This window comes from Xiphias gladius, chromosome 22 (genome assembly GCF_016859285.1).
Source record: "Xiphias gladius isolate SHS-SW01 ecotype Sanya breed wild chromosome 22, ASM1685928v1, whole genome shotgun sequence".
Lineage (NCBI taxonomy): Eukaryota > Metazoa > Chordata > Actinopteri > Istiophoriformes > Xiphiidae > Xiphias > Xiphias gladius.
This window is the reverse complement of record NC_053421.1, coordinates 28,496,552-28,513,131: the sequence shown is the minus strand read 5'-3', so window position 1 is coordinate 28,513,131 and position 16,580 is coordinate 28,496,552. Positions and strand designations below refer to the sequence as shown.

General features: G+C 46.8%; 1 protein-coding gene across 1 annotated transcript in view; it reads left to right on the top strand.

Annotated features, from left to right (window-relative positions):
* si:dkey-22o22.2 (neural-cadherin) overlaps positions 1-10,201 on the top strand; it is a 132,471-nt gene extending 122,270 nt beyond the window's left edge. Inside the window, exons 25-34 of the mRNA XM_040116799.1 lie at positions 2,170-2,297; positions 2,787-2,914; positions 3,304-3,415; positions 4,644-4,824; positions 5,279-5,445; positions 5,528-5,792; positions 6,456-6,636; positions 6,771-7,016; positions 7,803-7,965; positions 9,530-10,201. Of these exons, the coding sequence (XP_039972733.1) occupies positions 2,170-2,297; positions 2,787-2,914; positions 3,304-3,415; positions 4,644-4,824; positions 5,279-5,445; positions 5,528-5,792; positions 6,456-6,636; positions 6,771-7,016; positions 7,803-7,965; positions 9,530-10,201 (2,243 nt within the window). The remainder of the gene's footprint in view (positions 1-2,169; positions 2,298-2,786; positions 2,915-3,303; positions 3,416-4,643; positions 4,825-5,278; positions 5,446-5,527; positions 5,793-6,455; positions 6,637-6,770; positions 7,017-7,802; positions 7,966-9,529) is intronic.
* The last annotated feature ends 6,379 nt before the right edge of the window (positions 10,202-16,580 follow it).

Sequence of the window (16,580 nt, the reverse complement as noted above, 5' to 3'; positions counted from 1 at the left end):
CTCTTCTAATCGCACTTCCCCAGTTTTTTAGTGAGATCTCTGCTGTCTAGTCGCTTCCACACTGTTTAGTCCTGTCGCTGTCATGATCAACCAACTGTGGCCCCTGGACTCAGCCGCGGACTCGCCTCTTTTGTCAAACGTAATGTCGAACCCGTGATGGTGTAGTGCTTGAGAAAGGCTCTCTTCCAAGCCTGGATTTTTAGTAATTTGCGTTATTTCAAATGTCAATGTGATTTTGAAAAAAAATCGGAAAGATCATGACATAGAGATGGTTTCAATTAAGACGGAAAGTGAATACACATCCTCATAATATCTAAACACCTTGTGCATTTAAACTGCGTGCATTTCGCATTTTAATTTCTTTTCTATCTCTGCCTGCATGTGTTAGTTCGGTGCCTGTGTTTCTTCTTCCTGCACACTGCATTTGAGTTTGATAGGAGAATGTTTTTTGCGAGCTATGAAAAGGTAAAGACCTTTAACATTGGATATCAAAACCGTATTTCGTGAAAATCGCATGAAACCACAAATAGGTAAAATACACCAGAGCCAGACCTTTTGATGTGGGTTTTCCGAATTTTGCAGCTGCCCTGTCAGCTTTCTGGGAGACTCTGGGTGTGGCTCCGTTGCTGTCGTTGGATTACTGAAAACTGTGTTTGAAACCTGGCATCCTTTAGCTAAAAGTTATGACATTTTTCAACTTCTAAGCTCTCTAACAAACATGCTAATCTCATGTTGCTGGTTGGAACATGACACCGCTCTTCCTTTTCAACAAACACAAAGACCGAATCAATCTGGTGCTGTAAAGACGGTTTTCCCAGTGGACAAAAAGCTTCATAAAGTCTAATGTCAGCTCCCGGTGGTCCTGATGTGGTGTTAACGGATTATCCCGCCGATGGCCTTTCAAACACTTTTTTGCATAATCTTGTGGCATTAAAGTTATGTAATTATTGAACCAGAGCTGTTGCTCTGCGGGTCCAGGGAGGGGAAAATCAAAGGTCCCTGCAGCATTGATCATTCCGAAGCAATTTTCACTTACATGTTCAATACCATGGCTGTGAGGCTGATCAGGTCATGCTCACACACGCACAAACATACACGTTTGATAAGGACGACAGATGAGAATATTGAAAGCCGCACAAACTCAATTGGCTGAGTGGATTCCTGCAGTCGTTGATGGGGTCCAGCAGCTTACGCAGCAATACAGAGAGGTGATTTCGGGGTCGGCGGCTGTGGCTTCAGGAACGTCAGCTAAATCCGAGTATCGCGTACGCGTAGACTTTTCAGAAACAAATGAAAAAATGTCCGGTTTTCAGTGTACCCACCATTTTCTTTTGATTTGGTCGATTCTAAAATGTATGGGGAAAATGATCTAGGCTCAAAGGTCCATCTGCTGATGACCTGAGTCTTTCAAATCCTTCTCCAATCCTGTTTATGTGTCTTTTACGTTGCCTTGTGTTTCTTTTAGATTTTGTCTGAATGCCTGGTGTGTCTCGTAAAGCACTTTGTCTCGCCTTGTTGTTGATAGGTGCTATGAAAATAAACTTGCTTTGCCTTCAGCTGCATCTCACACTTTTCATTCAGCAAGCGGAGCTCGCTCAGCTGCCATCGCGTGATGATGAAGTGTGAACTTTTGGTCACGTCACATGATCCCGCATCACATTTTGGCCACATTTAGTTCATCTCTGGGTCATGCGGTGACACCTGACTCAGCTCTATTTGCAGCATGAAGACTGCGAGATGCTGTTGAATGGTCTGACTCCTTGCTAGGTGGATCTTTGAGCTTCTATTCAGTTTCATCATGTATTGTTCCCAAAGGCCAAGAATGAAAATCCATGTACAGATTCTAAAATAAGACCGTGGGTCACAAAGAGTGGTCAGAAATAGTGGGAATTTTATAGTCACCCACTCAGATGTATGAGGTTTTTACTCAGTGATACCAGATTTTGCTTTTTCCGACTCATTTTACACATTTTTGGGATATTTACAGGCTTAAGAGACTAAAAATAACACTAACAAAGCAGGAGGAAGCAACATGTTTAGATCATGGAAGCTCCTTTTTTGGTTTTGAGAAGTTGCGGGATTTTATATTTGGGCACAGTGGGCCATTCTTGTGTTGATTTAATGTGAGCAGGAAATCAGAAAACTGGGAATCTCATGTTTCCGTTCCAGAGTTGAGGAACGGGGTTCCAGCCCTGAGTATAAACCACGGATCAGGAACACTGACACTGCAGCTCCCTCCCAAATCCACTGTCACAGACCGGCGCTGGCATCGCCTCGACATCATCAGCGATGGAAAGGTAGGATGGACAGATGGTGGCTGGTAGAACAGATGTATGGACAGTGGGCTGGATGGACAATGTATTAACTTTGCCTTTTAGTTCTTGATTACCTGAGTGAAAACATTCAGTTTTTTTTAATTACAATATTTGAATGTTAAGTATGTGTCAATGCCCATACCTTTATTTTATGTTGTGATGTAGTTTTTCATATTTCATCCGCAAGACAGTTTGTTTTTTCACAGTTCATTTACCATTTTGAAACTTTTTGGATTCTCTTTAGGATGTGATTAAAGGCCAAATGTTCTAGTAAATTCTGTAGTCCTCCATTTATGAGCAATACAAAACTGCAGAGAGGTTGACAGAACAGAAAGACACGAGAGAAGGAAAACCAGGAAACCTTGTTAGATGAGAAGAAAGGTGGATAACATAAAGCACCCCTCGTTCTGTGAGCCAGTAATCAATTAAGGTTCTTGACGGTGACGTGTGTCTTCGTCTGTGTGTGTTCAGGCCGTCCAGCTGACTCTGGACCAGTGTGGGGGGGTGGCGGTGAACGAGCTGGAGGGTGTCGGGGGTGACACTCAGGAGATGGACGAGTCTGGCTGCCGGGCTGCAGGAGAGACACCTGGGAACCAGAGGTGAGATCAAACCCGGAGACACTAGAGCTCGACATGTCAGCGTGTAGATTCAATGAGCGTTTTCAATGTTTTTCTCTTCTCCCTTGTTTGATATGTTCCTCTCTCTATTCCATCCTCCTCAACCCCGCTGATGCATCCTCCCCTCTCCTTACTTGTTTTTCTTGTCCTCCTTCTGCCCCACTCCCTCCTTCCTTTCCCTGTTTTTCCTCTCCTCACATCTTTTCCCCCTCCCACTCCTACTCTACCCATTTCCCCCGTTTCAACTTGTATTTTTCCATCTTCCTCCATCTCTACTTATCTTACCTCCCTTCTTCCTACCTTGTCCATCCTTCCTCTTCTCCTCCCCTCTTTTTTTTCGTCACCCGTGTTGTTTTTCTCCTCCTCCTCAGGTACCTGAATGTCTTCCAGCCTCTTCAGTTGGGGGGAGTGAAGGAAACATCTCCTCACCGACGTTACGGCAGTTTCACCGGCTGCATCCGTAACCTGGTGGTGGACAGTCAGGTAACGCCAGCGTGTGCGTGCATGTGTGTATACCAGGGGGGACAGTGGTCGGACAGATGGTTGGTGTGAGCTCGGTTCATCAGCCAAAGCCACCGTCACAACGTCACAGCCTAAGATATAATATAAATGAAAAGAACCTTCCTCCTCCTGCGACTAAACAAGTTGCTGTGGTTCCTCTGCTGCTCAGTGAAAACCTCAACAACCTCACAAAGATCCCCAAATATTCCCTTGAAAGAACTGTATCTGTGTCCTTCTACCCACAATCCCCTGTGTTTTGGGGTTGTTTCCTGTAGTCATTTGAGAGGTTGGGATCATCTCTAACAAGCATTACCACAGCTGCGACGCTAGAGGACCGAGACGAACGCTACCTTCAAGTCGAGGTCATATTTTTCGTCATGGCAGCACATGATATGTTGCGGGTTCAAGCGGTGGAAGTCATGACAACACTACACACCATACTTCACTTCTTTAACATGTTTCCATGGCTCAGGTACCAAGACCAGGGCTGAAGCTTCACGAAAACACCTAAGAATAGATCGGATCCACCCCTTACTAATACAGTACTACAACGTTTCATTTGACTACCTCTTTGCCTAACAACAGTTTGCTGTAAGGACGGCAACGTCCATCTGGATGAATCACAGTGAAGCATCATGTTTAATGAGCCTCTGATCTTTCCTCTGGCATGAACATCACCCCCTTCCATTTCAGGAGATTTCATATGGCCAAACTTTTAGAAAGAAGGAAAACTGCTTTCAAAACATTAAAAGAAAGAGAAACCTAATCCACCATAACGTGCTTCTCTCGTCTCGGTAATCAGAGCTGGTCTCTTGATTCCTTCAGAAATTCAAAACACATTTTGGAGTTCATGCGTTAAGGTGGTTTGACACACAACAAATTCAACCACTGCACGGCTGCCAACTGCAAACAATGGGCATGTTTAGAAATTTAGTGTATGACAAATTCAATCTTCCTGCGTTTCAGCTTCAAAAGAGGGAAACTGCAGAATTAAAAAAAACTCTGGCTATGAAAGCAGCCCGAACCGCAGCAGGGATTTTACGTCAACTGTCAACTGACTCTTTTATAAAGGTTGTGCAGAAAGCGATTTGCACTGATGATAATGGAAAAAAAATTAAAAAGGGAGGAACAGAAAAATGATCTTGCTAAATGATTGAAGATAAAGCAAGATAATCACCTTGGTCACAACCTGCCTCCCTCCGTCCCTCAGGTGTACGACCTGGCGTCTCCAGGCGAAAGTGTGGACAGCACCCCAGGGTGCAGGCTCACAGACGGGGTGTGTGTGACGGCAGCCAGTCCCTCCTGCGGCGTTCACGCCTCCTGCCTCGCCGACTGGGGCTCCTTCAGCTGCGAGTGCCACCCGGGATACGCCGGACACAAGTGTGACAGGGGTGAGAGACTATGAGCGTGTGTGTGTGTGTGTGTCTTCTCCTTTTTCAATGCAGCTTTGCCGTGAAATCTTGACAAATTTTCTGTTTTGAGATCATAAAACTAGAATTAGAGACTTGAAATTCTTGAACTTTCCTTTAGGGCACCAGTTTGCTGTGAGCAGTCTGTCCCACTTTCACACTGAGAGTACGAACCAATCACAGAGACTCTGGCGGCCTAGCGCTCAGTGTCACGGCCATTATATTTAACCCAAGAATAGTTGGATATTTGACTGCTGTAGTCCAGACTGACATTAGCACTGCATGAAAAAAACGCAGCCTAGTGAACTGTCTGTAAAGTGGACGGACTTCCAGATGTGGAGCAGCTGGATAATTCAAGCTCAGCACACAAAAGTTTGTCTTCACGTGTGTTAAACAGTTCAAACGTGCTTTTACGGATCTCCTCCTCCCCCCTCAGCTGTCCCAGAGTTCTCCTTCGACTCAGGCAGCGCTGTGCGTTATCAGCTCAGAGGAGGTGGCAGCTCTCGACGCACAAACGTGCAGATGCTCCTCCGAACCAGAGCCACCGGGGGCACCCTGCTCTCCGTGACGTCCCGGGAGGCCAATGAGTACATCGTGCTGGAGGTCAGTCCCCCCCTCAGCCCATCAATCGGTGTCCTCGGGAACGTCTAGTGTGGTAGTATGTTGATATCTTGTTCCCTCTCAGATCATGGAGGGTCACCTCTCTGTTCGTGCGAACCTCGGTGACGGCGTTCACGCCCTGCGGCTCACTGGCCAGCGAGTGGACATCGGGCAGTGGGTCTTGGTCAGCCTCAGTCGCCATGACAACATGTTCACCCTGCGGCTGGAGCAGGGCGGAGGGTCACGGGAGGTCCAGGCCCGGCTGGGGAACCGGAAGGAGATCGTGGTTCACCCGGCCAGTGTGATGGTCGGCAATGGGCCGAACACTGGGGACAAGGCGGACTTTCAGGGTGAGATCTGGATCTGATCTGGATTCTGCTGGTCTCTAAGAGCCATTCTTTTATAAGGAAATTTTGAATTGAGTGAACTGACCCAGTGACAGTCATGATGAGAGCTGGTGAAATTCTTTAAATATTTGGTATAACAAAAATAAAACCCACAGTTTTTATACTGTTCACACCCAGTGAAAATACCCAGCGTAGTTTCAGTTGTATTTCTGTAGGACTGGGAAAAACTGCCAAGGAAAACTTGTTTGGAAATGATAAATACGGATATTTTTTAACAATTCAGATCCATTCTTGGTATGGCATTGACTACTCCAGTCTTGAACTGGTCAAAAAGGCCAGTTCCAAATGGTCCATTTCAAAGACTCCTCCTTTTTTTGCCTGAGTTTGTAGGATACAAACTTTATTGTGTTCTGTATCCCAAAATCCACCTTTTGGTGTCCTGATCTCTCATTCTGAAATGAGACTCTCTACTGGGTTTGGTTGGATATATACAGTTTTATCTGGTATCTACCTTTTCGGACTTAATGGGTTTGGCATCTCCTTGTCTGCTGTCTCTCAGTTTAAACCTCAGATGTTATGATCGATCCAGGATCATGGATCAGTCCCAGTTTATTTATCCATTCATCTGTCCGTCGCAGTATCTCAGACTCGGCTTCTCTTCTCTAGGCTGTCTGCGGGACGTTCGCTTCAACGGTCAGGTCCTCCCTCTGGACGGGCAGAGCCGGGACTTGGTGACGGTGCTGGAGAGGCGGGGCGTCACCTCAGGGTGCTCCAGCGACGCCTGCAGCGGCCAACCCTGCCGCAGCCCGCTGCGCTGCGTCGACCTGTGGAGGAAACACCAGTGCAGGTAAAAGACACGCACAAACTGCGCATATACATATCCCAACACACCCTCTGCTGGTTTTCTCTTGCAAAAAATTCTAATTTTATTCTGATTTCATTGACTCTTCTTGTCCTCCGTCCCTCTGTGTCGCCTCCCAGGTGTCCTGGCAGTCAGGTGACTGTGACAGATGCGTCCGGTCAGCAGCGTTGCATGCCGTCTCCCTGTGGGCCGTCTTCCTGCCGTAACGGCGGCACGTGCCAGGCGCTGTCACCCGACAGCTACCGGTGCCGGTGCCAGGAGGGGTTCAGGGGTCAGCGGTGCGAGCTGGGGCAGGTCAAAGGTCACCGGTTGGCCGCCCTCAGTCCCAGCTCCATCCTGGCCATCAGCATGTGTCTACTCGTCTTCTTTGGTAAGGGACAAGAGGGTTATTTATCACGTCAATTTAAAGAGAAAAAACAGGTCAAACAAATTGAAGTTTAATTAATATAATATGGACGTTATTATAAAATAGTCTGAATGAAACTAAGGTTTAATGAATTTGGCCGAGTGTGAGCTTATAAACATCAACTCAACTCTTTTCACTTAGATCCACTTGGGCCTGAACTCAAGACTAAATATTACGATGTTAAAAGAGCAGCTTGTGCAACAGTGTGCCGCAGCGATCAATAGGTTTTCCATTAGCATCGATCAGGAACCTACAGCGGTGACGTGGAGCGATTCCAGTTACGTCAAGGTTACAAAACCATCAGCTGTCACATGTGCCGGCTCTAGGACATCAGAGCATCTAATGAATTCGTAATGACAGTTGGCCACCTCTGCTCCCAGTCAATGGCGTTGTAAGTCCTACCACATTGAGACTTCATTTCCCATCAGCCCTCTCTCCCTGTTTTCCCCTTAAGATGACAAACATGTTGGAGCTGAATTTGGAAGCAGGTTTTCCTGCCTCTAATGGACTCAACTGTATTTCACCTGTTTGTAGTAATTATACTATTGTTTCTAAATGAGCATTGCACTGATTTATTTAGGCCGTATGGCTCCACAGAGCAGCTTTAATGAGCCGCTACTACACATGTACAGGAAGGAAATGAAATCTGTCCCAGTGGCGCAGAATCACATTCACGCGGTGATGCATATTTATACGGTCCTCCTCCCTTTATGTGTGTGTGTGTGTGTGTGTGTGTGTGTGTGTGTGTGGCGGTGCTGGTGGCGGTGACGGTGTGGAACCAGAAAGGCAGCCGTAACAAGTTCAGGAAGCGAGGAGTTTACCACATCCCTGCTGAACACGAGAGCTGGGAGGACATCCGAGAAAACATCCTCAACTACAACGAGGAGGGAGGGGGGGAGCAGGACCAGGTACACACACACACACACACACACAAAATGGGTACCATGTTCTACTTTTTAATGAAGCACCTTACTTTGAACAAGGACTCTGAACAGTGTGAAAAGCTTGAAACTAGAACATTTTATTGATGAGCAGAGGGCGAGTTGATCCAGCAGTCTCCTACTTGTGTCCTTCGACTTCGACTTGGACATAGGTCAACGCCTCTGCTTTTAGGGGACAGTATTTCCAACTGGGAGTTTTGCTGTGCACTGGAATAAGGGAACCTTGAGCTGAGTGTATGTGAGGTGCGTACTGAAGGGCATTGTCCATCCGCCACAGTCTGCACAAAAATAGCTGGATAGAGATACACTGTCGCAGCAGAAACTACTGTGATGATCTGTTGGAATTTAACCTGAGACGAACTTCTGTGGCTTCCGGGGGGAAACAGGGTCATAGCCTGACAAGCCAGCGCCGTTCCTTCCTGCAGGAAATGATTGTATAATATTAACTTACTACGATGTGTCCTGCATTATGACCTTACTTCAGTTTATATGGTGCCTACGCTCTAAATAAAGTTTCATTTAATCAAATTACCACAAAGTAAGTGAAACGGTCACGTAGTGATGTTCCGGCATAGACTCTCTGTGAGCCCATGATGGGATCCCGGAGGCGGTGGGGTACACACACAATGTGCAGGCGGTGGGGGGCGCGCATAGTGGGGGTGTCCATGGGAACCTGACCCGGGGCCCCCTAATAGGTTCCTCTGGACACGGTGTTGTGAAGCTTAGACACACCAATGTTCCCTAATGTCAACTCTAGTCCACAATAGTGTAAACACTCTACATTTGAGCTCAAAAATACAGGCAGCGTCCCCCTTATCAGAGACACCTGTTGGAGCTAACGCAGTCCAATAAAACAGAGAGAGTCTACCTTCATGTGTTCCCCCAGTCAGTGATAGTGTTGTACGGGACCGCTTTATATTCATGTATGTAACAGAGAGGACGACAAATTAGAAACACCTCTCAGTATCACGTAGTCCAGTGCAACACCACCTTTGACGACGAATCAGAATCAGAATCAGAAAAACTTTACTGATCCCCACAGGGAAATTCTTTTTGTTACCGTTTCTCAACAATCAGCAAATAAGTAAAACAAAAAAGGATTAACTACTATAAAATAGTGATAATAATAAAAACACGGTAAGTGAAAAGAAAAAAGTGCAAATGTGCAAAAGGTAAGACAAAATGTGCAGGGTATAATCACAGTGTGGACATAAGTTCACCTCAGTAATAAACATATACATTAATTTACAACTTCCAACAACCTCAACAAAAGTGAACGTTGTGAGCTTCGTAAAGGTAGAATCTATGGCTGAACTGTTGCATTGAGGTAACACATTGTTCAGGCGTTCCTAATAAAGTGGCCACTAAGCGTACATAACCCAGCGATGGAGACAGAAGTGGCGTATGTCCAGACTTCACCTTGAGGAACTGATACCCAGTTCAGAATCAGTCTTCACCCTCCAACCTGTCGACGAGAAGCCGCTAATGGCTGAATGCCACTGTGTGTGTCCTTTTCCGTCTTTTCCTCCAGAACGGATATGACATCACAGAGTTGAAGCGGCCGCTGTGCTCCAGTCTGTCCCAGTCTTCGTCCTGCACCACGGCCCCGCTCATCAAGTCCTCACCTGGCTCCCAAGAGGAGGTTCACCCGTCCAGCTCCTCCTGCAGCTCAGGTGCCCCCTACCTCAGCATCCCACTTCACCATCACCACCAGCATCAGCACGCCACCGCCAACTACACCAGTGATGCAACCTACGCCAACTATACCGCTCACGTAGGCAGAGACACGGAGACGAGTGACCCGGGCAGTTACGTTGACGCTGCTCCACCGGGCTCGTGCTCCCACGTGGACTTCAAGAGCTACGTGGCGCGGATCATCTGGGAGGCCGACAACGACAGCCAGGCGTTCCCGCCAGATGCCTACCACGTCTGGTGTGTGGAGGGCTCCGGGTCGTTGGCGGGAAGCCTCAGCTCGCTGGGGTCAGCCGCGTCACGTAGAAACGCCGCCGCCGCTCGGGGCGACGAGGAGGAAGAGGAAGGCGACGACGGGGGGTTCGTTTACGACAGGCTGTCGTGGTGGGGGCCCAAGTTCCAGGCTCTGAGCGAGATGTATGACCGGCCCCAGCTGGCCCTGTCATACAAGGACGCAATAGCCTACATACAGAGGAGCCACAGTCAGGACCACCTGCCTCATCACCACTAGGGGGCTCAACAGAACCCAACCCACCTACACACACGTTTAAAGCAGACGGAGGGTTGGGGGGGGGGGGGCCTGCGCTGCATTCACGTCAAATCTGAGATAAGGCAAGGCAGCTGATCTCTCGTAGCGCTCGATGATAAGGTTCAGATCAATATTAACAATGTTCAAAGGAATATTTTTATGATATATATGCAAAATGATGCTCACTGCACCGACCTGTGTTCCACTGTTGGGCACTGAATCAGACGATACTCAAACAAAAACAAATCACAAAAGTAGTTTTCTTTTTTGTCTTTTCTCGTAGTCAGCTCAGAATCCTTCTTTTGGACACGGCATTTGGTTTTAAGACATGAAATGATCGCGTTACCGTGATTCACCTGAAAGCTGACGGACTAGATCAGTATCCGGCTCTGTTGTCAGGGCCAGATCCGTCCCCCGCCGACGCCCGGTATGCGTTTAGTTTGGTGACGACACATGTTGAGGCCCTCGTCGTCTCAGTAGGTATCGTGCTTCAGCAGTGAGCAAGCCTAAACAAATTAGTAGCTAATGAAATCACCAAAAATGGCCACAAACCAACCAGCACACAGTGACTGAGTAACTTTAAAATCTACCCCGGACTTATATAAAAATAGGATCATATTTTATTCCCCTTCGCTGTTGACGTTAATGGGTTTGCAGTGATGTGTCTGCTGTAAACCTCCACCATTTGTAGCATTTGGCAAATGCCGTTCTTAAAGGCCCCAGATTGGTCCAAACACAGATATATTCAGTTGTTTTGGCTGATTAAACCTCAGATTACAGTTCACGTCAGGACAAGATAAACACAGTGAATGAATTAGAAATGCGGAGGCACTGGGAAGCATTTAAAAGCTAAAAACAGAGGTCGTGGACTATTGGTTCTCGTTGGAGTGATCCAGCAGAGGCAGCTGCCAGCAAGAAAGTTTTAGTAGAAAGAGGCCATGACGGGACATCGTCCAAGTTAGAAACTAAAATGCATTGACTGGTTTAGTATCAGTCAAAAAGTGGAGTCATTTTTAATGAGATTCTGGTCAGGCCCCGCCCACTGGTGTAACAGAGCTAACATGACTGAGTCAGAGAGATGTCAATCAAGCTTGGCGGGTACACGCCCACACAGCCCTGACAACGGGTCCAGTCGGCCACAATAACTGAAACCACGTGAGCAGGGACACAGAGGGCCTTGAAATCTGATTGGCTGCACCAAGCACCACCTGACAATCCTCAGGTCGAGGTCGGCTGCTGGCTCTGATAGAGGCCAGACCAACCAGCCAGTCTGGGATCCTGGACCATTCAGATGTGAGGAGCAAACAGAGAGGAGACCACAGCAGACGATGGTCCGGCATGGACTCTCTGTGAGCCCATGATGGGATCCCGGAGGTGGCGGGGTACACACACAATGTGCAGGCGGTGGGGGGCGCGCATAGTGGGGGTGTCCATGGGAACCTGACCCGGGGCCCCCTAATAGGTTCCTCTGGACACGGTGTTGTGAAGCTTAGACACACTAATGTTCCCTAATGTCAACTCTAGTCCACAATAATCTGATTTCTGATTTCTCCTGGAGAACGCTGAGTTCTTGGTCCCGCAGACACGTAACCGGGTTTCTAATCAGCTTTTCACATGTGGCCACACGCAGAGATGAATCCTTGTATTCAAAATAAGTAAAAGTCCAACTGAAATGGAAATAATAAGCAGCCTCTACTCATCTACATTAGTTTTAGTCTCCACAGCTGGAATTTTGACTACTTGTAAAAATCCGACACATTTGGGCTGCACAGAAAAACTAAGCTCTAACTACAGACATTAAAAAAAAAGACAGAGAAGTGTCTTGTTTGGCTGAAATACACTTTAAAGGAACAAGCAACGTCTCTAAAATAAGGGGAGAAATCTAACTGCTGAGCTGCTGCTGCATGTACACGTAGATTTACAGTAACCAGGTTAGCACAGTGCACGAAAACGTCGTCCCATTTCCCATGGAAACGTAGGTAACTCGACGGAGAAACAAACCGGTCCACACTCGAAGTTAAGTTTTCAAGCCTCTCTTACCTCTAAATCCTCGTGTATTCACTGGTTGAAAGAGCCTCTCATCCAGTTGGGATGTGAACCAGTTTGCTGTTTTCGCTGGTGTAAACACACCAGGTTAACAAACAGTTGTTTTCAGTTTCTGTCACATCGCCAGTTATTTTCCCAAATGTCTCTAGAACATCAGAAATTAATGAAGAATGGGAAATTGTGGGGTTTTTTGGGATGTTTTAAAAACAATTTTCATAGTCCAAGGTCAAGTCTTAAAAAGTCTTGTTTTGTCTTAAAGAGATGAGTTAGTTTTCACATGACACACGATTTTTCTTCCATTCAACTAACTGATTTTTACGTCTACTCCTTTGGGCTCCGGCCGCTGGGAGTTTAATCAGGGACTTTGAATCTGTGAGTAGATGGTCTCCCTGTTTGTCTGTAACAATAAAACAACGTCAGAATGACCTCGAAACACAAGTGGAACCAAGAGCGATCCCGTCCTTATCTGCGAAACCCGTCTGAGCCGCCTTGCGTTTCGGTGAATCCGATGCGACGTGAGTGCAGCAGCTCCGTTCCCTTGTGGCGGCAGTAAATCGACGAGGCCTGGAGGGTCATTTTGCGATCCTGATGTTTCTTCATGTAGAAAACTGGGTGCGTGATGGAGACGTTGGAGGTCCGAGCTGTGGTTCAGGAGGTTGAAATAACAAAGCACAGAGAGCTTGTTGTCGTAGCCGCTGAATATGTGATAAAACTTGATTTATTTTGCTTCTACTTCTTCGTTTGCAGCGGTTCAATGTGCTGGATTTATCTCATTCTTCGGTAGTTTGTGGGTGACTGGAGCTGTGTGTTGAGGAAATACAACGACACTGAGGCCGTGATGTGAGTCTGAACTCAACGTTCTTCTTTACGGGCATTTTAATCTTTTCACGTCCGCCCCAACACTTTTCATTTTGACCCTACCACACGAACCAAAACCTACAAAGAGAGTCCCCCCAAGGACAAACTTTCCTTTGCACTTTTATTCTCTCAAGAAACATCTATTCACTCTGTTGCCGTCTGCGTTTCCACAGATGAACCGGACCTTCGACAGACTCAGTAACCGGCTTTTGGTTTGTCTTTTCTACCTGCCTGTTGCACACACGGATGATTCGGAGAAGAATCTATTTGCCGGTAAAAAGACAACAAACGTTGAGAAATGAGCCGCGTGAGCTCACCAGGTGAAACCCCTGCTACCACTCAGAGTTTCCAACATGTAAAATAAGCTTTGATAGGATGTTTGCAGATGAGAGATTATTTTTCTACTCCCTTGTAGAAACCTCCCAGAAGCTCCTTTCCACTTGCAGTTGGATGTGAACTGTTTGTTTGTTTTTATTTTTGTTTTACGAGTTGTTCAGAGGAAGCGGCTCGTTGTGTTACGCTCGGCACTGAGTGTCCAGACAACAATATTCTTCGAGTCAGATCCGGGCGGAGCTGCCGTCAGATATAGAACTTGAGGCAGAGTCTGTTTGACGATGTCCTCGTCCACCAGCAGGTGGAGGCTGGAAACACCGAATCCAGATCACATTTGGACATTGATGTGAGTCGGACGGCAGCGACAGCTAGCAAGCCAGTTTTCAAAATGGCAGAGCAGCCAAATGCGGTATGTACATTTATAAATAATAAAACTATCGGAGAAGCGCGAAACAAATTCAGGCTTGAGCCAGTCTGAAGTCCGGATTTGAGCAGAACAATCACATCCGTAAAAGGTGTAAGAGCAGCGCTGCAGTACGTAGTCTGGCGCTGTGATGTTGTGCTAAACAAAAGCTGATGACACGTCGCAGCTCATAACGGTTTCTGATTGTCAACGGAACGGATTCACAGGTCAGAGTTGAGCGGGTGAACTCTCACCTGTCAGTCTGCCGTAGAATCGCACCGGAACAGGAGAAGCATCCGCGACTTTGTCCCTCGTATCGGCTTCATCTGAGGCGAATGAAAGACGGAAGGGTCATGTGACCATACCTGAGCTAGCACGAGACCAGAACGACCAAAACTGAAAACGAGCAGCTTGGAGGACGGCGACTAAAAGTCTGCTGCTACAGTCTAGAGCCACAGTTTGTCCGGCAGCCTCAGATACTGACACACGTGGTGACCGTGTCCTCGCCAGCTGTCGCCCGCTGTCATTATTGATTCATCTATTAATCGTTCAGCCTGGAAACCATGAGAAGACAGTGACGGTTCCAAAGTGACAACTTCAAATGCCGTCAAACCAACGTTCCACAACCCAAAGGTACCGAGTTCATGAGATAATAATAGGAAGAACTCATCAAATCCTCATTTTAAGAAGCTGGAACCAGATAGTGTTTTTATTATTATTATTAATATTATTATTTATGATTATTTATCCACTGCTAAAATTAGTTTTGTTCTCGCTCAATAGTTTCTTAAAGTCTTAACTTCCATACGAGCAGTGTTTGCTTTGGCTCGGCCCAATGAGGACGAGGAGCAGAAAGGTTCGGTTAGCCCCTCGCCGGTGGACCTTTGGCCCGGGCAGGACACACATGCTTTCCTTCTACCGCCGTTCAACCGCTGGCCCCCGGTTTTTAACGAAAGAGCAGAAATGTGAAGCCGTGTTTCGGCAGAGCGGTTTGTTCGGTGGCTGGCGCCGGACCCGGACCAGCGTCGCGCCTGATGGTGGTTCCCCAGCCCGCCTCTCGTCTCCCTGCGTTGTCATCACACCGCCCGATGAATGTAGTCCTATGAAAACGGAGTGGGGGGTGGAGGGAGTCTGAGCAAGCAAGGAGTACAATCAAAAGCTCAAAATAAACTTCCTACGATAAAAGCGACTCTTAGAGGAGGAGCGCGTACGTCGCTCCTCGGCCGACAACATAGCAACACGGACAAACAAATCCAGACGCTTGAAAGGTCACGATTCTTTCCCCGAATATATTTGTAGAGCAGCAATTATTATCCTTCAATATTTTTATCCAAAATTCAGAATATTTGCCCTTAAGATCCTGGGATTTTAGCAGGGAGACTTTTTTTTGTTGTTTTTCGTTCAGGAGATATTTTCCATGCGTTCTCCAGGCACCAGAGGAGTTTTATTTCTCCTCCGGCACCTGATTAAAGGAAGGAGCCCTGAAAGAATTGTACTCAAAGCTATGCATCCAAATGAAACAACACAGGTGTCTTTTTATAAACTGACGTGAAGCTCCAGATGTTGTCTCCGAGTTTTGACCTGTACTGTCGGTGTTTGTTGTAAATCCAGTGTTTTTTGAAGCAGTCGTGCGAGTGTGTGTCGAATTCACACCCATTTATTAGACTGAGAGTGTAAAGTGTCATTTAGCACCGGGCAGTGTTGATCTGTATGATATGATGTACATATGGACGTTTTTATAGCAACCTGACATGGAATATTCCTTTTTTGTATATGACTTTTAATAAAAAGGCTTTTTCCCCACAAGTTTGATTTGCTCAGAGTCTTATTTTGAAGGAAGATCAGGACCGAGAAAAGACAAAGACCCAGTTCCGCTGTCGGCCCGCACAAATCCAGACTGTTAACGTGCAATCCCAAAAAGTCTGCGAGGGTTCGGGACAGGTCAGCAATCAAACTTTATTCGTACATCACTTCCCCCCCAAGTCCCTGCGATGCAAAATTCCCGACTGTTGTTTTGTTGAGACAGGACAAATGTATAAAAGTCAAAACAGCTGGAAATGCAAATGTGCACAAACATAGAAATGGTAAAAATAAGATTTGAAAAAACAAAGACAAATCTGTCAAAAGGAAATGGAACTGCCTGAATGTGTCCTCGTGCCCTTGAGGTTCTGCAAACTCTCCAATAGTCTGGAAGTCAATGGCTTGAAATCTGCGCTGATTTTTTTAATGGTAGGTGAAATCTGAAATCGGAGCTGACGAGGTCCAGTGGACACATTTTCTGTATAAAAGCCTCACACTTGTTCACGCACGTCTCTGTCCAGGTAACGAGAGATTTTCCACAAAGTCCCATTCTTCATGCAAATTCTGCTCAGGTGAAAAGGAGGAAATCCAACCCCTGCGGCACACGGACGTCAAAAACCGTAAAGTCGCTCTTTGTGTCGTGACCTTAAAATATAGAAGAAGACAGAACAGTAACCGGGGCAGAGGTCACGGCCGTCACACACTTTGTGGAGCAGCTCCAAAATCTTCGGCTTGTGTTCCTTCAAGCGGTTCACGGTGGACTTTGAGGACCGCTTTGGCTCACGGTCCTGTCCTAGAACCTTTTCAGTTTCTCCACTGACTGCGGGACGTTTGTGTCCGGAGTCCGCTGATGTTACTAGAAACAAACGTCTGCACAGGCAACAATTTTTTCCTCTTTTAAGCTGATGAAATAAAAAACAC